This window comes from Herpailurus yagouaroundi, unplaced genomic scaffold, assembly GCF_014898765.1.
Source record: "Herpailurus yagouaroundi ecotype Mexico unplaced genomic scaffold, PumYag 202, whole genome shotgun sequence".
NCBI lineage: Eukaryota > Metazoa > Chordata > Mammalia > Carnivora > Felidae > Herpailurus > Herpailurus yagouaroundi.
In genome coordinates, this window is record NW_024412433.1 from 4,343,291 (window position 1) to 4,364,839 (window position 21,549).

General features: G+C 44.9%; 1 protein-coding gene across 1 annotated transcript in view; it reads left to right on the plus strand.

Moving 5' to 3' along the window:
- Nucleotides 1-21,549, plus strand: part of DRC11 (dynein regulatory complex subunit 11) — a 159,545-nt gene that overhangs the window by 24,101 nt on the left and 113,895 nt on the right. Inside the window, exons 5-6 of the mRNA XM_040450581.1 lie at nucleotides 117-188; nucleotides 17,010-17,215. Of these exons, the coding sequence (XP_040306515.1) occupies nucleotides 117-188; nucleotides 17,010-17,215 (278 nt within the window). The remainder of the gene's footprint in view (nucleotides 1-116; nucleotides 189-17,009; nucleotides 17,216-21,549) is intronic.

The following is a 21,549-nucleotide window of genomic DNA, read 5'->3' on the forward strand; positions in this document are numbered from 1 at the left end:
ACGCGCACGGCCTTGACTGCATAGTCGTTGTATCATTTGAAACGGGAGAAAGGGTAGGACAGGGTTTTTGTTTTTGTTTTAATGTATTAGACAAATAACCATTTACTTCTTTTTAGGTCTGGCGAGGTTTCCATCAACGTAAGAAAACCGAAAAACTGAGGCAGGAGGAGATGATGTTCCTGGGTATGGTAAGTCCTCTTACAGGCAGGACGTGCATGTGGCTTTCTTGAGACTTGTTTCTTAGAGAGTTTTTGTGGGAAGAGAGGGAAGAAAAATAGGTAACCCGTGACTGAAGAGGATGGAACAGCCCGCACTGTGCGGGAGTGTGCCCGGGGGATCTGGACAGAGCAGTCACGTGTCCGTGTACACATCTCCCTTGGAATACGCGGAGCGTTCCGGGCGTGGGAATAAGCTCTGAATTGCTCACAAACCGCCATTCCTGCGTGACGTCTGCCCCGCCCTCCGTCAGTTTTTGTGGTCAAGAGAATGGGTTTGCACTGAGCTAGCTGGCTTTTGGGGGCAGATCTCCGTGGGGATGACTGAATCAGAGCTGAATGGGTGTGTATTAGTTATCTGTTGCCGCGTAACAATATGACCACAACCCAGCAGCTTAAACACACACTCATCAGCTCAGTTTCTGTGGGTCGGGAGTCTGGGCTTAGCTAAGTCTCCTGCTCAGGGTCTCACAAGGCTGCAGGCAGCTGTCATCTGAGGCCCACGTGGGTAAAATCCACTTCCAAGCTTGTGCAGTTGTGAGCAGGATGTAGTTCAGTGCCCCATATTTAATTCCGGGATAAAAACATTGATAGATACTGTGGCTGAGGCTTTGAAAATGCTAATCATGTACCAAGCTCGAGTGGGGCTAAAAGAAGAAAAGAAACACAGATAACCACAAATACCAATAAGCTTTACAAAAAAAAAAAAAAAAAACTATTAAATAGTATCCTGAGTGACTGAGGTAATAAATTAGAAAATACTGAACAGAGAAGGTGATCTAGGGAAGTACAAAAATCGAAACAGACCAAAGAGGTTAAAAAAACAAATACCCAAACAAACTAATCACTACAGCGAATGCCAAGTGATTTTCCGCATCCCGGCTTTCACTTGGGGCCTGTGAGAAGCAGGTGCCAGGATGGAGTTGGATGGTCAGGGCATTTACCGGGAGGAAGGGAGGGAGGGAGGGCGGGGAGGCTGGGGGAGCCCCACAGGGAGGCCGGAATGACGGCGGGGGGGGGGGGGGGGGGGGGGGCGGAGAGGGGTTGAGAGGAAGAGCCAGCCCGGCAGTGCTCTCACACCATGTTTTTTAAATCTCTGCTAAGAAAGGAAAAGAAAGCCGGTAATGGCGATGGCCGGACTGGGCGAGGACCCAGGGGCAGGTGGTGCAGCCCGGGGACAATAACCAGGGTTCAACACCCACCCTTCTGAGGACAGTTGGTCTCCTTATAAACATTAAAGCACAAGGGAGACTGGGGGGCTCAGTCGGTTAAGCATCTGACTTTGGCTCAGGTCATGACTAGCAATTCGTGAGTTCAAGCCCCGCGTAGGGCTCTGTGCTGACAGCTCAGCGCCTGGAGCCTGCTTCGGATTCCGTGTCTCCCTCTCTCTCTGCCCCTCCCCCACTCATGCTCTGTCTCTCTCTGTCTCTCTCTCAAAAAATAAATAAACATCAAATACATTTAAAAAAAAACACACTTAGGCCTGTTTGCTCAGTAATCCTGACCCTTGCAACCTCCATGCTAAAAAAAAAAAAAAAAAAAAAGAATGTGAGCAACATGTACGATATATAATTATTCGTATCAGAGCAGTTTTATACTTGGTAGACAGGTGCCCAGAAACAGTTCATACAGTTAAAACATGCCATTGTGTGGCTTTAGAAGTGTGTTTAGAGTTTCTGTGTAACGTGCCAAGTGTAAAATGTGAACCCCGTGATCCTATTTTTAATGCTTTCGCTTATTCTTACACTTTTCTACAATAAACGTGTTTTTTATGTCTAAAAAATTACAGATAAAGTACATGTTCAAAATGTTATCTGAGGAGAAAATGGTAGGAATCATGGTTTAGACAATTTGTAGCTTTCTTGTTAACTGAACCTTTAAAATTTTTTTAATGTTTATTTATTTTTGAGAAAGACAGAGCATGAGCGGGGGAGGGGCAGAGAGAGAGGGAGACACAGAATCCGAAGCCGGCTCCAGGCTCTGAGCTGTCAGCACAGAGCCTGACATGGGGCTCAAACTCACAAGCCGTGAGCTCATGACCTGAGCTGAAGTCAGGCGCTTAACCGACTGAGCCACCCAGGTGCCCCGAAACTTTAAATAATACCGATTCACAATACATTTTCCCACGTCTGTGTACTTCTTACCAAATGTATATCTCAATAGGACAAAAATCAGGATTTATGATTTTTCTTGCTTTCTATTTTTAACAATTAATATACTCAGAGAGGTTATGCATCCAACTTCGGCTCAGGTCGTGATCTCATAGATCGTGGGTTCAAGCCCCACATCGGGTTCTGTGCTGACAGCTCAGAGCCTAGAGCCTGCTTTGCATTCTGTGTCTCTGTCTGCCCCTCTCCTGCTTGCACTCTCTCTGTCTTTCAAAAAATAAACAAACATTAAAAAATTTTAAATATATATATATATATGTATATATATATGAACTCAGAGAATAACGTGAGACGTAAAAAAATAACAAATGTTGGGGCACCTGGGTGGCTCAGTCAGTTGAGCGTCCGACTTCGGCTCAGGTCATGATCTCACAGTCTGTGAGTTCGAGCCCCATATCGAGCTCTGTGCTGATGGCTCAGAGCCTGGAGCCTGCTTCCGATTCTGTGTCTCCCTCTCTCTCTGCCCCTTCCCTGCTCATGCTCTGTCTCTCTCTGTCTCAAAAATAAATAAAAACATTAAGAAAAAAAATTTTTTTTAAAATAAAAAATAAAAAAAAAAACAAATGTTATTTATACTTTTGTAACCAGTGTAGGAAAGTGGGTTTCATTATATTACTCTTTCCTTTTTGTATTTAAGTTATATTTTTTAAGACTGCATTCCACCTTCTCACTTTTAGAGAAATCAAGTGGGGACCAGTGTGTGGGTGATACGAGCACAGTGAGGCACAATAGCTCTCTCAGTTCTGTGATCAACTATCGACGTGTTCCTTCCACCCATATTTCTATCAGGTCTTCTCATATAAAAATATTAGTTTCTTTTCTGGGACTTGAGGATTTAAATAAATTATGAGATCTTATCAGCAATATTATTAAATATGGAAACACTGTAATTGAGCCCCACATTCCGGCTACTGCTGTATAATTTTCATCCGTGTTATGACGGCACGTTCTAAGTAACCAACGGCGGAGTAAATACACTTGATGTTGGAATATCTTGTATCTCCCTTCGGCCCCGTGTCCTGGACCAACCACTCCACCCTGCCACTATGACCCCTGTGCACCACCTCCGTTATCAGCACAGAATTGAAAATACGAATTATTTGGCTTGTGGAAAGAATCCAGGCCCATCTTCCGGACACTTGGAAGGGCGTAGTCAGCCGGTGGAGGGTTCTGATGCCACTGCACGTGTTTATAAAGCCTAAATTATCACATCCAGCCTTTATTGTCTTAAAAAATACGATCAGTCATACAGTATGTATGTACGATTTAAGAAATACCTCGATCTTCATCACCTATTTTCTTGATTTCCCTTTGATCTCTGAGTTTAACAAAAATGAGTCAACATTTCTCTTTGGTATCGAGACACCTGGGACCCCAGCCCATCTCTTGCTGTGCACCTGCTTGGGTGTGCTGAAAGAGCCACGTGGGTGAGCAGTCCCGGCCAGCCGTTGCTGATGTCTGCGATTTAACACGTTCACTGGGTGGAATACTAGTTAGCCATAAAAAGGAAGCCTGCCGCATGCTATAGCATAGGCGAACTTTGAAGACATTGTGTGACGTGAAATACGCAGTCACGAAAAGGTAAATACTGCCCGATTCCACTTGCATGAGGCACCCAGAGTCATCAGAAACAGAGACACAGCAGAATCGTGACTGCCAAAGGCTCGGGGGGCGGGGGAGGGGGGCCGGCAGTCATTGCCCAGTGGGTGTGGGGCTGCAGTTTTGCAAAATCAAAAAGTTATACGGATCTGTTTCACAGCAGTGTGAAGACGCGGAACACTGCTGAACTGTATCCCTAAAAAGTGCCTCTTATGGGGTTTTTTTTTTTTTTTTTTTTTTTTTTGCCACAATTAAAAAAACTGTTTTTCAATTCACTGAGACATTGTGGCGTATACTGAAATGATTCTATGAGAATCATGACTATTCGCTAGTGGTCAAAAAACACAAATCAAAAATTAAATGAGATACTGCGTTTCCTTGAATCTGAGATGTCATCAATTATAAGACGCATCGTGATTTTTACATGCTCTTAAAGAGAATACTGTCAGATAAAACAAAACACCACCTTGATCCTTGATTGTAATCCACATCCATCCCTAACTTCGGACACGTTAATTATGAAAACCATGCATCTTAGAATTAGTGACATATGGGACATCTGGGCACCTCAGTCGGTTAAATGACTGACTCTTGGTTTCGGCTCAGGTCATGATCTCACGGTTTGTGAGATCGAGCCCCACATTGGGCTCTGTGTTGACAGCATGGGGCCTGCTTGAGATTCTCTCTCTCTCCCTCTCTCTCCCTCTGCCCCCCTCAAAATAAATAAGTAAACATTAAAAAAAAAGAATTAGTGAAATAAGCTAAGTTGTTTCTATCTTATAAGCAAAAGAAAAAATTTTTTTCAAGTTGTAATTATTGGCAAGGGTGGGAGGAGACACCATGAGTTACATGGACTCTGCCTTTCTAAAAGATGATGAGCAAAGTGCAAGATGGTTAAGATGTTTACATCCTGTCCCCACAACGTTCTATCTCTGTCTTGAGAAAACCATCCGAAATAGAGATTTACGCCCATGGAAGTCTCCTCCAGTGTTCTTTTTGATAAGGACAAATTGGGGATAAAGCTGGTTCAGAGTAAGGACGTAGTTAAATAACTTCTAGTGGACCCATATTAATGCAGTCGTATTTCACCTTTGACAACTATGTTTATGATTAGTTTTTGATGACATGAAAACGCTCAAAGTAAAAATTCAAGGTTTGGAATTACACATATAATTTGATATGATTTCAACTAAATATATACACACATCTATGCACTTGCGAAAGAAAGAAAAGATACCGTGTACAATAGCATTCATTTTTTTTAATGTGGGGACTTTGGAAGATTGTTTGTCTGTAATTGTATTTTTCAACACGCTTAAACTTTACTTCATTAACTGGGAAAAAGTACACATTTAAAATGAAAGCAAGTGGCCGTAGAATCATACCAATTTTTTTTCTCCTAAGATCTCCACATCATTTGGTGCATATGGATGGGGAGATAGACAAAGATATAAATCTGTTTCTCTCTCCCGCCCTGAAGAGGCAGACACATGTACGCTATCGTGATAAAAACAATGGTTCACTCCAACTTTGTACTTTCCAAACTTAACTAGCAGTCAAAACATTCAATCTAAGATCATCTAAGTTTGACATGAAATTTTACATTAGCAGTTTGGTTCAACAATTTCCTTTTAATTTAATTCAGCATGCATGTCCTGGATGTCTATTACGTGTAACACGTAGCCAGAAACTCGGGAATAGCCTAGCACTCTTTTTCACCCGAGAATCTTTTTTTTTTTTAACGTTTATTTATTTTTGGGACAGAGACAGAGCATGAACGGGGGAGGAGCAGAGAGAGAGAGGGAGACACAGAATCAGAAACAGGCTCCAGGCTCTGAGCCATCAGCCATCAGCCCAGAGCCTGACGCGGGGCTCGAACTCCCGGACCGCGATATCGTGACCTGGTTGAAGTCGGACGCTTAACCTACTGCGCCACCCAGGCGCCCCTCATCCGAGAACCTTAATTGCTTACACTGATAGCACACAAAGACAGAATTATGTGTTTATTACTGTATTTTTTCTGTTTTACTTTGGAGTTTATATCTGTTCAGCTCAAATCAAAGAAGTCTGTGTTAATTTTTCAGCAGTTCAGGGTTTGGATAAATATAAAGAGAGCAACTTGTCTGTTTTGCGTTAAATGTGACTTTCTCTGGTTTGCCTTTTTTTTTTTCTTCCAAGTACGTCTCCTGCTGGTAGTGTGTATTCTATTGAAATTTTACACCATCGAGAAATGTATGGATTCAATTTTTAAGAGAATGGTATCTCCTGTCCTCTGGCTGATAACCATAAAAAGCCATTACCCCAAATCCAAGAAATGTTTTCAATTGAATATATTTTCCACTATATCACTAATGAAGATATTGTCCACTCGTTTTAAAATTTCATTTTCCCATAACTTCATTTTGTTACATCACGCCAGTGAATAAGGCGTTGACTTATCTGATCAAAATAGTATTTGTACGTTTTGGGAAGCTTGGCCTATTTCCAGGTATTTAGTAACTAAAACCAGAATTAGAGCAAGAGACATCATTATGCCTTCCTTTCCTGACCAAATGTTTCCTTTACCATTGTCACATAAATTATTTTTTTGATATTGCCATTTTAAATATTTATATTCTAAAATCTACAAAAGAAAATAAATAGCACTCTAAAAATTCATGTGCACTTACTTTAATTGGCAGAGCCAATGGGGTGAATCGAGTGGAAGGAAAATTAATGAATGTAATATATTTCATTCTGTGGATCCCTTTGAAATAATTTGTCCTATGGTCGTGCCCGCCGTATATTTTATGTTACCCTGGAGCTAGCGATGTTTTCATTATAATAACGCTGGGGGACAGTTATTAAAGAGGAAGAGCCGTTGCTTGGAAATGAGTCAACTAAGTCTTCAAAGCACCATAAAACCCTGCTCATCTTCAGATTCTAACATCAAACAAGCTGTAGTATAAATTATCTGTTGGTCAATCTGGTCTTCCTTATTAACAAATAACCCCAGGGCACCCGGCTGGCTCAGTCGGTTAAGCGTCTGACTCTTGGTTTTAGCTCTGGTCATGAACTCGCAGTTGGTGAGATCGAGCCCCACGTTGGGCTCTGGGCTGACAGTGCGGAGCCTGCTTGGGATTCTCTGTCTCCCTCTGTCTCTGCCCCTCCCCTGCTCGCTCTCTATGTCTCTCTCTCTCTCAAAATAAATAAATAAATGATAACAATAATAACAACCCAAAGTTGGAGCTTGGGCACCCAGTGAGCTCCTGAAACGCAGCCCCCGCAGAAGCCCCACTGGGGAAGACTGTATGTGCGTCAGGAGCCATCAGTGGTCATGGGCTCTTCCTTGGGAACTGCTCTCAGAGCCAAAAGGAGAGAAGGACCAAGAGGACGTGCTCTTTGTGGTCACAACTTTAGTTCCAACCAAAACCGACATCATCCAGCTTGGTCATATATATTATTCATTACAGTTCAAATGATGTTTGTTTCTGGAAATTTATTCTCAGGGAAAAAAAAAAAACAGATTTGTCATGATTATGGGGGTTTTGTGTAGTTTTAGTTTTATTTTACTTTTTGAAGGCAAAAGAACTGTTTCCTAAGCGTCCCTGGGGGAGGCAGCATCTTAGAAATGAGTGCATGTCTCCAGGCACCAGCTTTAAAGAGTCTACTCCGCCATGTTGATGAAGACAGGTTTCTGGGTGGCCCGCTGGTGCACCCAGTTCTACACGGGGGCCTGTGGGAGGTCTTTGGGTGGCATACCCTCCCTCCCTTGAGCCTCAGTTTCTTCTTCTGTAAGAGCAGGATGCTGCTACCTATTTCGCAGAGAGATTCCAGGCAGAGGGCCTGACCTACAGCTTGGGGTAGGATAGGCCTTCAAGGAGCAGTGGCCAACATGAATCATCTTGGAAAAGTATAGTACGTTGTCGCGATAACTGAATCTGAAGAAGTGTGATAACTTGTCTACGTAATGAAACACAGTATATTCCAAAATATACTGTTGCAGAAAATACCTATGCCACTAATTTCAAAATACACACTCTCCTGGCCTTTGTTATTTGCTACTCAGATTAATGAACTTGAAATTAGTCTGTTGAAAGTAGGATCTCAGAAAGTGATGGAGTTGGAGCAGCGCACGCAGTCTGACTCTGATCTGCAACCACCCATGTAGCTGCGGGGGGAGAATTGTGACAGTCCCCTAAGGCAGCAAGCGCTGCCCCCACAAGCCACACGCACTGTATGTGATGCACCAGAAAAAAGTTTGCAACCCAGGAAAAGCAGTGACCCTGGGTCAGGTGTATGCAAAAGGCTCTTAGGCTGGGCAGAGAGATCAGAGCTTGAGGGAGGGCACCATTTTCTGTTAAATGGGATTTACAGCCTACCTACTCAGAAACCTTTCGTTTGATATTAAGTTGTTACTTTTTTTTTTTAATTTTTTTTTCAACGTTTATTTATTTTTGGGACAGAGAGAGACAGAGCATGAACGGGGGAGGGGCAGAGAGAGAGGGAGACACAGAATCGGAAACAGGCTCCAGGCTCCGAGCCATCAGCCCAGAGCCCGACGCGGGGCTCGAACTCATGGACCGCGAGATCGTGACCTGGCTGAAGTCGGACGCTTAACCGACTGCACCACCCAGGCGCCCCAAGTTGTTACTATTTTAATTCTGCTTTATTCTTGTTCCATGTCCCCAGATCATCAGAAATTACATGACAAAAAGAATTATCTTCTTATCCTTCCTTTGTAGCCTGTTCCCAGGATTTCTTCTTTTTTTTTTTTATTTTTTTAACGTTTATTTATTTTTGAGAGAGAGGGGGACACAGCATGAGCAAGGCAGGACAGAGAGAGAGGGAGACACAGAATCCGAAGCAGGCTCCAGGCTATGAGCTGTCAACACAGAGCCCCACGCGGGGCTTGAACTCACAAACCATGAGATCATGACCTGAGCCGAAGTCGGACACTTAACCAACTGAGCTGCCCAGGCACCCCTGATCCCGGAATTTCTTAGCCTACATCCAAGGGCAGAACGTTCATCCTCAACCACCTTAGATTTGGGCTTGTTACACAGTCTGTTAATGTAGCAGGTAGAGTGGTGAAAGCCATGAATTCCGGAGCCCGCCCATCCGCGTTCAGATCTGGTTCTACCGTTTCCCAGCTGTGGGGACTTCCGGGAGGGACATGACTTCTGGGTGCCACGATTTCCACATAGGCGGGATGGAGATGGCCATGGCACCACACTCATAGATTTCATGTTAATTCCTAAGGAAACTGGTTTCTGGAAAGCATTTAAGATAGTGTCTCAGGGGGCGCCTGGGTGGCGCAGTCGGTTGAGCATCCGACTTCAGCCAGGTCACGATCTCGCGGTCCGTGAGTTCGAGCCCCTGGGCTCTGGGCTGATGGCTCGGAGCCTGGAGCCTGTTTCCAATTCTGTGTCTCCCTCTCTCTCTGCCCCTCCCCCGTTCATGCTCTGTCTCTCTCTGTCCCAAAAGTAAATAAACGTTGAAAAAAAAAAATTTTAAGATAGTGTCTCAGGTAGAGCACACAGTAAGCACTATGTGAGCACCAGCTGTTACTTTTCTTCAACTGATTTAATATCGTGGGTTTAGATGTTCATGTCCTTCGTGATTCTAAATTGCTTACTAAACTGCCCAACTTTTTTTTATCTATTTAAGTTAAGTATGGAAAGATGGGCTTTGTACACTGTTGTGTGAAGAGGAAATCTTGCAACGTCTTTGCGGGAAAGCATCGGCAGTATCTACCAAAATTACAAATACACATTTTTTAAAGTATGATCTATAGTACCCATTAAAAAAAAATTTTTTTTCAGGGGCACCTGGGTGGCTCAGTCGGTTAAGTGTCTGACTTCAGCTCAGGTCACGATCTTGCAATTTGCGGGTTCGAGCCCCGCGTCAGGCTCTGTGCTGACGGCTCAGAGCCTGGAGCCTGCTTCGGATTCTGTGTCTCCCCCTCTCTCTGCCCCTCCCCTGCTCGTGCTTTGTCTCTCTCTCTCTCTCTCTCTCTCTCTCTCTCTCCGTCTCTCAATAATAAGTAAATGTTAAAAAAAAAATTTTTTAAACATTTTCAGACAAAATGGGTTAAGCTGGAAGAAACCTGTCACTGGAGAGACAGCTGAGCATAGAGGGTGGGAGCAGAGATGCCGGAAATAGACGCCTTGGGCCAAAGCCCCAGACCACCGCTTCATGGCTGTGTGACCCTGGTCAAGTTCTTGACCTTTCGGTGCCTCAGTTTCCTCCTGTATAAAATGAAGATAATAATGCCACCTACTCATAATGTTATCAGGAGGAATAAATTAGTATTTGTAAACCACTTAAACTAGTGCCTCACAGCCTACAAGTGGCATCGAAGTGTTTATTTTAAAAATAAAGAGGGGCACCTGGGTGGTTCGGTCAGCTGAGCGTCTGACTCTTGATTTCTGCTCAGGTCACGATCCCAGGGTCGTGGGATTGAGCCCTGAGTCGGGCTCTATGCTGAGCATGAAGCCTGCTTGAGATTCCCTCTCTTTCTCTCTCTCTGCTCCTCTCCCCAACCTGAGCTCTCTCTCTCTCTCTCTCAAGAAAAATATATATATATATATTTCAAAGAAAGTAAGACACAAATGTGGCTGAGTAAGCTTCTATCACTTATCAGTTGTAAACTCAACGTGACTGTCCTAGCCCAGCTCCTAAGGAAGCAAATCTTAAATCTACGAAATAATTTTTAGAAGTTAGGCTTAACGAGCTAGAAAATTTTTTATTATCTAATAGTTTTGCACATACTAAAATTGCGGCATCCTAAAATAAGGCCTTACCATAACTACTCTGGGCAGAGGGCAGGAGACTACCATTGGCTATGGGTCTGCTTACAATTTTATTCCACTTCTTCTGCTGGGTTCCTCTTTTTTAAGTAGGTGTATTTGTATAAACACACACATATAAATATAGGTCTGTTACTCTGGAACGAAATGACGGAACAAAATGGCTTGTTTTCATAAACTAAGGAGCATACACGCACGCACGCACGCGCACACCCCATCTTGAAATGGATCAACCGAAGAGCTGTTTCCTCCACAGCGTGAGGCGGGAGCAGGGAGCCCACTGAGCCCGCCTCTAGATGCTTCCTAATGAACACCAGCACACGCTGCGATCAGAAGGCTCTGGAGCTAATTGATCTCTGCACTGATGACAGCAAGAGATTTCACGGGATGGTCATTTGCTCAGAGTGGACTCTTTCCCTCCCCCAGACCCGTTCCAGCTTCGCCTTCAGTGACAACAAAGCACCATAAAGACGCAACCCCCCCAAGACAATGAGCTTCTGGAGAAAGTTGCCAGCATTAAATCACTTATCTGCAAGTGTATTTGTGACTGATAAATTGAACAGATCTTCATGTGGACAAATGTCCATTTTATCTGACTAATTTGAACAAGGATTTTTAAAGACAAAGCCCATCAAACATTAGATAAGCATTTTAAGTTAATGGACCGTGGAGTCCTATTTCCCCGCAAACCCGGGAAGCATCATCAGATGTCCTATGTTTACGGCAACATCAATTATTAATATGTATATTTTTGCTGACAGAGGACCTTGCTATAAACGTAGGTTTCGCTATGCGGTTCCGGGTCATTAACTGTGGAAAGCTTGTAAATATAATGGTTTATTCACATGGGAAGCCTTCATTAAGATGCATTATTCTACAGCTGATGTATTTCAATATATACTATATTATCATGTTCTCTATTTCCCTTTAATATTTGTAATTTATTTTTAAATGAGTTGCTGTTTATGCGGTGAGTTAACAAATTTGAATTCCATATGACCAAAGTTGCTAACGAGGAAAAGATATCTTAGCCCAAAGGAAAAGCTGCTCATTAACATAGGACCTAAATATATTATAACCTTTAAATTCAAAAGCAACTAGAGAAAGAAGCTGCAAATGACCCCAAATGTATTTTTCGTCAGAGAAAGTCTATACCAAGAAACATGCATGAATACACACGTATTAACGGCACAGCATGGTGTCACGGGAGGAACACAGAATGGGAGGAATCGGGAAACCCTACTACCAGCTTCTTCGTTAATGTAGAACGACTTGGGAGAGCCACTTAGGTATGATCCTCAGGGTCCTCGTCTGTTCAGTGGGATAGTCACATCCTCGTATCTGCCTCCAAAATGGACGTGGACGCCAGCCAGGGAACGTAGAGGAAGAACGCTCAGGACAGAGTGCATACCACTGGGGTTGTTGCAAAACTCCAGTGAGAGCTGAGAAATTTCTCTGCTTTGCTCAAGGATCATGCAAGTGTAAGGAAGTTGGCTGAACGCTTCGCAGAGTTCTGGAGCTATTGCCAAGACCCAAGTCAGAGTCACCTCCTCAATGTTTCATTTTTAGAGACAAAAGGGAAAAAGACGAGCTAAAAATATATTTTGCATGTGTACATCTATGAAAGAAATCTGCTGTAAATTACCTTAAGAACAATGTAAGGGAGGGTAAAGCAAGATCCTATGATTGGCTGATAGAGAATCAGAAAATTAATGCAAGACTTCAAAACAATTTTACACATTCATCGCAGACAAAAAAAAATTGGGGTACAGATCTATTTTAACCTCTTCACGGACACCGTGAACTTAAAATAGTCGTTGAAGTGGGGCACCTGGGTGGCTCGGTCGGTTGAGCGTCTGACTTCAGTTCAGGTCCTGATCTCACAGCTCGTGAGTTCAAGCCCCACGTCCGGCTCTGTGCTGACAGCTCGGAGCCTGGAGCCTGCTTCGGATTCTGTGTCTCCCTCTCTCTCTGCCCCTGACCCACTCGCATTCTGTCTCTGTCTCTCTCAGAAATAAATAAACATTTTAAAAAAATTTTTTAATAGTCATTGAAGAGATCAGGTAAAAATCTTTATGTCAATTGTAAGATTCTACTTCATACGTTGAAAATGTACATACTAGGAATAAAAAATATCACCTGGAAAATACAAGAATTGGGTACTTATTAAAATGATTAAATAAAGGAAATTTCTATCTGTTTTGGCACAAGATACGGAATATAGAGTCAGGCATTTGAGCACACGCATAGCAAGGAAATTTAGATCATTTGTTTTTAACGTTGTTCTTTAAAGTGATCCTATGATTTTCATTCTAGATTCACTTATAAAGTGGTTCGGGGTTTTTTTTCCCTACCATAAAAGTGTGTTTTCATTATACTTAACTCAGACAATTGGATTATTTCCTTAGACTTTTCAATGCATATTTTTAAAGTGTTATATGTGTAATTTTTTTCATCTTTTTTCACTGACTTTGTGTTAAGTGGGTGCTGTATTCTAACAGCATCTTGATTGTATTTCTAGTTGACAAATCACTCCCAGAGGTTCACAGGTATTTCTCAGAGATTGTGTGTGTGTGTGTGTGTGTGCACGTGCGTGCACACTTATGTGCATACGTGTTACAATTAACTATTCCACCCATTTGGAGCTTATTTTAGTATATAGCATCAATTGAGTGTTTAAGATTATGTTTTTCCAACTAATTAACTTAAATTTGTAAGGTTGTTAATGTCTTTTGTAAACAAGGCAAAATTTTGTTCTATGTTTGAATTTTATCCTGTATTTGTTTCAAAGCTTTTGAAATGAACTTCGATGTTTTTCTCTTACCCCTGAAATTTTCTTTATATGGTAGCCCCCTAGCACTCCCGGGTTTCACACACTTAGACGTCGGTGCACCTGCTGACATGGCGGCGGCCACAGTAAATGCACCGAGGGCTCACGTGATGCCAGGCGCTGTAGCAGGATCTCACATAGAGCGCTTCACTCAGTCTTCGCAGTGTGATACTGTTGCCATTAAAGAGGAGGAAACTAAACCTTAACAGTGTCAATGCCTTTTACAAACTCCTAGAGGTAGCAAATGGCTGAGCCTCAACTTACATCCAGGCTTCTGTCCCAAACCCCATACCATGGCTTTGGGTCAGACAAGCCAGGGATTGATTGTTTCCTACCTCTCCCATTTGCCAGCTGTGTGAATTTGGGAAAGTTAATTAGCCTCTGTGGTTCATTTCTTATATGATAAAAATACCCGCCTGGCCGGATTATTGTAAGGGTTGAGGGATTACTTCTGCAGAGTGAAGGTGTACTCATTCAGGAAATGATACGTGTGTCGTCTTCTGTGATGCTTCTTTTAAACAGCCCTTCCTCCTCCTTCCCCTCCCCCCCCTCCTCCTCCCCCTCCTCCTTCTCTGTCATCATTTTAGGCTTTGCAGGCCAGACAATCTCTGCCACAACCATTCAGCATTGTCCTTGTAGTACGAAAGCAGCCACAGACAATATGTAAATAAATGGGCTCCGCTGTGATCCAGGATAACTTTATTCACAAAAACATGCATTTGAGCCAGGTTTGACCTGCGGGCTACAGGTTACCAAACCCTGGCCTGGATAGTTACCAGAATCACCTGAAGATTTTCCAAAACTACTAGTTTCTTGATTCTTCCTCACTCCCAGGATTAAACTGGGAGTCTGTTTTTTTTTTGGTTTTTTTTTTTTAAGGTCTCCAGCATTTTGAGGAAAAAAGAAAATGTGGATAAATAAGTCACCAGTAGATTTGAGGATATGTTGCCTCTAAAAGAACTTCCCGGGGGCGCCTGGGTGGCGCAGTCGGTTAAGCGTCCGACTTCAGCCAGGTCATGATCTCGCGGTCCGTGAGTTCGAGCCCCGCGTCGGGCTCTGGGCTGATGGCTCGGAGCCTGGAGCCTGTTTCCGATTCTGTGTCTCCCTCTCTCTCTGCCCCTCCCCCGTTCATGCTCTGTCTCTCTCTGTCCCAAATATAAATAAAAACGTTGAAAAAAAAAATTTTTTTTTTAAATAAAAGAACTTCCCCAGGGGCATCTGGGTGGCTCCATCAGTTAAGCATCCAACTTTGGCTAAGGTCATGATCTCACGGTCCGTGAGTTCGAGCCCCGCGTCAGGCTCTGTGCTGACAGCCTGGAGCCTGCTTGGGATTCTCTCTCTCTATCTCTCTCTCTCCTCTCTCCCTCTCTCTCCCCCCCTCCCCTGATGCGCTCTCTCTCTCTAAATAAGTAAACTTTTTAAAAAATTATAAATAAATCCAAATTAATCAATGGACATAACTGAGAATCAAATTCGTTCTGGAAGATAATGTTCAGGAAACCTCCTATAACACAGCGCAAATAGATGAAGGAGAAATGGAGCATACAGGAGAAAAGTTCAGCCTAGCAGAAGATAAATCTGGTGGCCTGGAAATTTTATCTAACATTTATTGCAGAGAGAGAAACGGGGGAAAGGGAAATAATAGCAGGGAAATTTTCAGAGTCGAAGACACAATTTTTTATAGTGAATAGACCCACCAAATGGAGAGTGTGATGCATGAGTTAAGTGTCCACGCCTGGACACATTTTGATAAACGTTCAGAGCTCCAAGGGTAAAGCACGAGGGAGAAGAGCTTATGTACGAGGAACATCCGTGTCCAACAAGCCAGTCACGGGCGGCTCTGCGTGCTGGAAGTTTCCTCCAAGGACACTGCCAAAGGTGGGAGGGACCCCAGGAAACACCTCCAAAGTGCAAGTACTTAGCAGACTCACGGCTGCACGTATCCAGTCTGCAAGTCACGCTCGTGGGCGTGTTTCAGCCAAATGAAAACGGAACACAAGAGAAAAGAGTAAACAGAGAAATCAGAGCAACTTCTGCTTCAACTTCGGGAGCATTTGCTCATTTCCACAGTGTAAATATCCCCATCGCCCATTCAAGCTGCTAACTGATATAACGCAGTTGGGAAGATAGGTGCCGTGGCACACTTTATGTAGTATTTTCACCGTGGAGCTAGGGCAGATATACATAATGCCGAGAGCGCAGATGATACAGTGACATCCAATCAGATAATTAGGAAGTGATGAGTTTTGAGTATTGAGGACTTTGTAATGTAATTTACTTAATTGTAAGTTTATAGAAATTAGCATTCTAAAATGCTCACAATGAACAATGCGTTTAACAGCCAGCTTGCAAAATTCTAAAAAATGGGTCAGTTGGATCTCATGAGCCGTCGCGGGCTGGCTCCAGCAAACCACTGAGTGTGCCCTTTATCTGCTCTCTGGCCTGGGCTGACTCTCTGAACTGCTTAGAGCTCAGATCCTCTATCTGTGAAGGAAGCAGAGCTTCAGGGCTATAATTGCAGGTACAACTGCCCTGTGGCGTCTTCCTTCTCCAAGTCCCTTTTTGGTCCGAAACTTCCATCCAAACCCATGTTGCAAAACGTCGTTAGGTCGGCTGGCATTGTTCCCTACCGTGTCGTGCCAATTCCGTTTGAGAGGATCCTAAAGAACAGGAATTATGTCTCAAAATGATTTGGTTTTTTTTACGTAAGTGCTGCACCCAACGAGGAGCTTGAACTCACGACCCTGAGATCAGGAGTCACATCCCCTATGGACTGAGCCAGCCAGGCTCCCCTCAAGGTGATTGTATATTTTCTCTCACCACCACCCCATAGATGTTGGAGCAGTGCTGAGCATTTGATTGGCACTCCCTAGCCAGACTTCTGTTGACTTGCTAACCAGCAGATTTTAAGGTAGAACATTTTACCAACAAGATGTAATATCAGGGTGAATGTCCGGAGTCAGCTGAGGATTTCCTCCCTGGGAGGTCTTTAACAACGGAAGGGATGTTTGCAGAGTTGGTTTGGGGGTAGTTTTGCTTGCAATCGGAGCACCCAAACTTTCCACTTGCTTCAAATACTTTCTTCCTCTATAATCTTTGCTGTCCCATTAACCAAGATTTGGAAACATGTGACTTTCCATCGTGTGAACAGTTTTTTGTCGTATTTATTGAATATGCTTTTTTTTCCCAGCTAACCGCCCCCCAGCTGCCAGATGGTATGGAGTGATCCCCATCTTTCTTCCCCACGGTGGTGAATCACTTCTTAAGACCCGCCCGCCAGCCATGATTCTTTCGTTCTGTGTGCATGTCTTGTATGCCTTGCTAAGACGCCACCAGAGACATCAACATATTTCACGAGTGTCTGGTGTTCTTTGGCATGAGAACCTTTATGGTCTTGTGTTTTCAGAATCCACCTCCCCTGTTTAATGAAGTCAGTGCCACCATAATCCAGGCTGAAAAGGTGACCTCCCTGAGGAATGAGGTGCAGATAAAGCATGAAGAGAAATACAGAGAAGCCTTGGTCACAATCAAGGATGATCTGAAACTAATAGAAGGTCCAGATATCAAGGAGAACCTTCAAGACCAGATTCGGCATTGGTTCATCGAATGCAGGTAAGCGCGAGCGGCCCGGTGATGTGTCCCGATGGTCTCTTCTGTAGGGGTTGAGGTTCTTGTATGTTTTTAAGCACAGAAGCATGTCCTTGTAGATAGACTCATGGGGTTTTTTTTAAGTTTATTTATTTTGAGAGACAGAGCAGAGAAGGGGCAGAGAGAGAGGGAGAGAGAGAAATCCCACGCAGGCGCTATGCTGTCAGCATGCGGGGCTCGAACCCACAAACCGTGAGATCACGACCTGAGCTGAAACCAAGAGTTGGACAGCTTAAACTGACTGACTGAGCCTCCCAGGACCCCCCTGATTCATGGAGTTTTAAGCTTCATTTTAGAAAGCGGAATGTCAGGGCTAAGAATTCAGGAACGAACTTTTTTTCTTTTAATGAGATTGCTTTTTGTGCTGGTCTTTTGGTTTTTTTTTTTAATAAGGTCCATATGGTACTTTTGTGACCTCATGGAATTGAACGTCATGGGTAGATGACACAGCCCCACGTTGGTGGACTTCCTGGGCCACGTCTGGCTGGAAGCCAAGGGATCCAGTCACAAGCAGGTCCTGGGATCTGGCCAGCCCGTCTCCTTGTATGAGCTTGGGATTCTCTGTCACAGCCCTTCTCTGTCAGAATTCTGTGAGGCAACTGCTGCATCGGTGACCTGACACCGGGGCCCTGGGCCTCCTTGAAATGCTGGGTGGGTAGCAGCTCTGGGGACCAGGCCCCAGGGTCTGCGTGAAGGGTCCTCTTTAATGCCCTTGCGTGAAACGTTAACTGACTTAAAGCTTGCTTTACAGAAGTGGGTTTTTGAAACGTATTCGTTTTTAGAGAATCACACGTGGTTAGGGCAGACACTCGTGGAGCACAGAAGTTTCCACACAGCGGAACAAACACTTTGCAGGCAGCCTAATTCGAGCAGTTTTAAAATCTGTTTTATTTCAAGGCGGGGGGTGGGGGTGGAGAAAAAGAGGGCAGATTGTAGTGCTCCGTCCCAGGAGCCGCTGAGGCCAGACTTGGCCGTCTGTTTCCTTTACGGGGAGCTGTGCCGCATCGTACCGGGTGCAGAGACGCTCAGACACCAACTTTGGTTGGCTTCTCAGAACCGGAGACTTTGACTGTTGACAATAGAGAATCCCGTTAAAAGGTATTTATGTCTCAGCCTCTGAGATGACCTCCAGCGACTTCACCTCTTGTTGCCGTAATGTCCTTCCCTTGACTGTGATGTAGACCTGTAACTCGCTTCTGAAGGAAGAACAGAGCCACAGTGATGGGGTGTCATTGCCTTCCTGCCTGCCTCTCTTGCCCTCTCTCTGGCTCTCTCCCTCCCTGCCCTGAGAGAAGTCAGCGGCCACGTTGTGTGCTAGTCCCACACGGGAAGGAACGGAGGGCCTCGATCCAGCAGCCGGGGAAGAACCAACTTCCGTCACAGCCACGTGATGACCGTGGACGTGGATTCTCCCCCAGAGAGCCTTCAGATGAGACCACACCCGTGGCTTGCAGCCTGGTGGCAGACCTGGAGGCAGAGGCACCCAGGGCAGCCACGTCTGGTCCCCTCCCCACAGAAACAGCGACGACATAAACGTGCATCTAAGTTCTGATGTAACATGTTCTGCAGCACCAGCTATCACACGTACATCAAGGTTTAGAGATACGCGGCCGTCGTCAACTACTCGTGTTAAATTTGTATGGCATTCTGATAGTTTCCTCAACACTTAAATTTCATAACAAACTTTCTTCAAAGAAAGCAATTCAGGGGCGCCTGAATGGCTCGGCCAGTTAAGCGTCCGACTCTTGACTTTGGCCCAGGTAACAATCTCATGATTTGTGAGTTCGAGCCCCGTGTCAAGGTCTGTGCTGACAGTGCGGAGCCTGCTTGGGATCCTCTCCCTCTCCTATCTCTCTGTGCCTCTCTCTCTCTCGCGCGCGCTCTCTCTCCCTCTCTCTCTCTCAAAATAAATTTAAAAACTTTAAAAAAGTTTTTTTAAAGAAAGCAATTCAGTGGGGTGCCTGGATGGCTCAGTCACTTAAGCATCCGACTCTTAACTTCAGCTCAGGTCATGATCTCCTGTTTCGTGAGTTCGAGCCCCTCATTGGGCTCTGCACTGACAGTACGGAGCCTGCTTGAGATTCTGTCTCCCTCCCTCTCTCTCTCTGCCCCTCCCTCCTTCTCTCCCTCCCTAACTCTCTATCTCCCTCGAAATAAATTAATAATTCTTAAAATTATTTTAATGCTCGGGGCGCCTGGGTGGCGCAGTCGGTTGAGCGTCCGACTTCAGCCAGGTCACGATCTCGCGGTCCGTGAGTTCGAGCCCCGCGTCGGGCTCTGGGCTGATGGCTCAGAGCCTGGAGCCTGTTTCCGATTCTGTGTCTCCCTCTCTCTCTGCCCCTCCCCCGTTCATGCTCTGTCTCTCTCTGTCCCAAAAATAAATAAACGTTGAAAAAAAAAAATTTATAAAAAAAAAAAAAAAATTATTTTAATGCTCCAGGCGCCTGGGTGGCTCAGTCAGCTGAGTGTCCAACTTCGGCTCAGATCATGATTTTGCAGTTTGTAAGTTTGAGCCCAACGTCGGGCTCATTGACCTCAGCACAGAGCCCACTTCAGATCCTCTGTCCCTCCCTCTCTGCCCCTCCCCCACTCGCACTCTCTCGCTCAAAAACAAACAAAGCATTTTTTAATTTTTTATATATTTTTTAAGGTTTATTTATTTTTGACAGAGAGAGAGAGCGAGAGTGTGTGTGTAAGCGTGAGCTAGGGAGGGGCAGAGAGAGAGGGAGACACAGAATCCCAAGCAGGCTCCAGGCTCCAAGCTGTCAGCACAGAGCCTGACCGGGGCTCGAACTCGTGAACCGTGAGATCATGACCTGAGCCAAGGTTGGACACTTAACCGACTGAGCCACCCAGGCACCCCAAGCATTTTTTAAAACAAAGGAAGCAATCAATTGCTTTTGATTAGGAAGCTCTGTCCTTTATTATAGAAATACAATTTGGGGAGCCTGGGTGTCTCAGTCAGTTAAGCAGCCGACTTCAGCTCAGGCCATGATCTCACAGTTCGTGGGTTCAAGCCCCACGTCAGGCTCTGTGCTGACAGCCCGGAGCCTGGAGCCGGCTTCAGATTCTGTGTCTCCCTCTCTCTTTCTCTCTGCCCCTCCCCTGCTCACACTCTGTCTCTCTGTCTCTCAAAAATGAATAGAAATACAATTTGAAAATGCTGATGATTTTTAAAAATTCAAAATTGAATAAATTTGTGAACTTGTCTTTTTATACCTTATTGACCAAGGCTACGTTATAGCAAACTGGCGCATTTTCAGTGAAAGCATATTTAAAGTGCGGAGTTTGAGGCTGTGTTAATTCTGTGCCGGTAATGATCATAAAGAAGTGAATACAGCTATTAACAGAGGGTGGCATATATGTGCACCTGTGCTCGCCTTTCTTTATCGGGCTCCCTCCTTACTCTCCATTCTGGTGATGGTTTCATGGGCATATATAGAGCCCAGACCTCTCAAACTGTACGCTTAAGGGACAGTTTGTCATGTATCAATTATACGTCAGTAAAGCTGTTAAAAATGTAATGGCATTCCATCAGCAGAGACATCAGTGTTTTCAGTTCTTAAAAAAGGCATGTTTTTCTGTTCTCCAAATAGCGAAGCCCAGTATTCCTGTCTCTAACCTCGCCCTCGGACCGCCCCGTCTCCTGCACACAGTCTAAGAAAAGCTTAAATTTGCCGGTTGTGGGTGACTCCGAGCCTTCCAGTTTAAAAGAGCGTCTTTCGCGCTGTTTTGAGTACATTTGGAGCCCGTCCAAATGCCTATCAAGAAGGCTTTCCCACTTCTCTTCCCCTTAGGGCACCTGACCACGAAGGGAAGCTCAACCCTCATGCTGACAGTTAGGGGCCGGACGAGTGTGACAGCGTCTGGGCACATGCTATGGTCAGCGCTGTCACCTGTCCCATAGGCTCGCAGCGTAGTCATCTGGTCCAACGAGGAATGACCACCCACTTGGTCCCCGGGACTTCCTTCCGCAGCCTGTGGTTTCTGCCACGCGCCCCCCCGATCGCTAGGCACCTGCAATCCTGGCCTCTCATTTCTGAGCGTGGCCTCGCTGGGATGCCGCTTCTCTTGGGAACTCCGTGTCCCCCCGGAGCACGAGTGGTGTCCTGCCCAAGCCTCGGGGCCCGGGCAGGCTCCTTCGGACCCTCACCCACCGAGGCCCCTCCTCCTCGCTGCCAACCAACCCCCTCCAACCCCCTCCAACCAAGCTGCACGGGGAAGGAAGACAGGCACCACTCAGATGTTCCCAGGTTCTCTTCAGCCACCTGGTGGGATCTCCACGTTGGCCCCCCTCC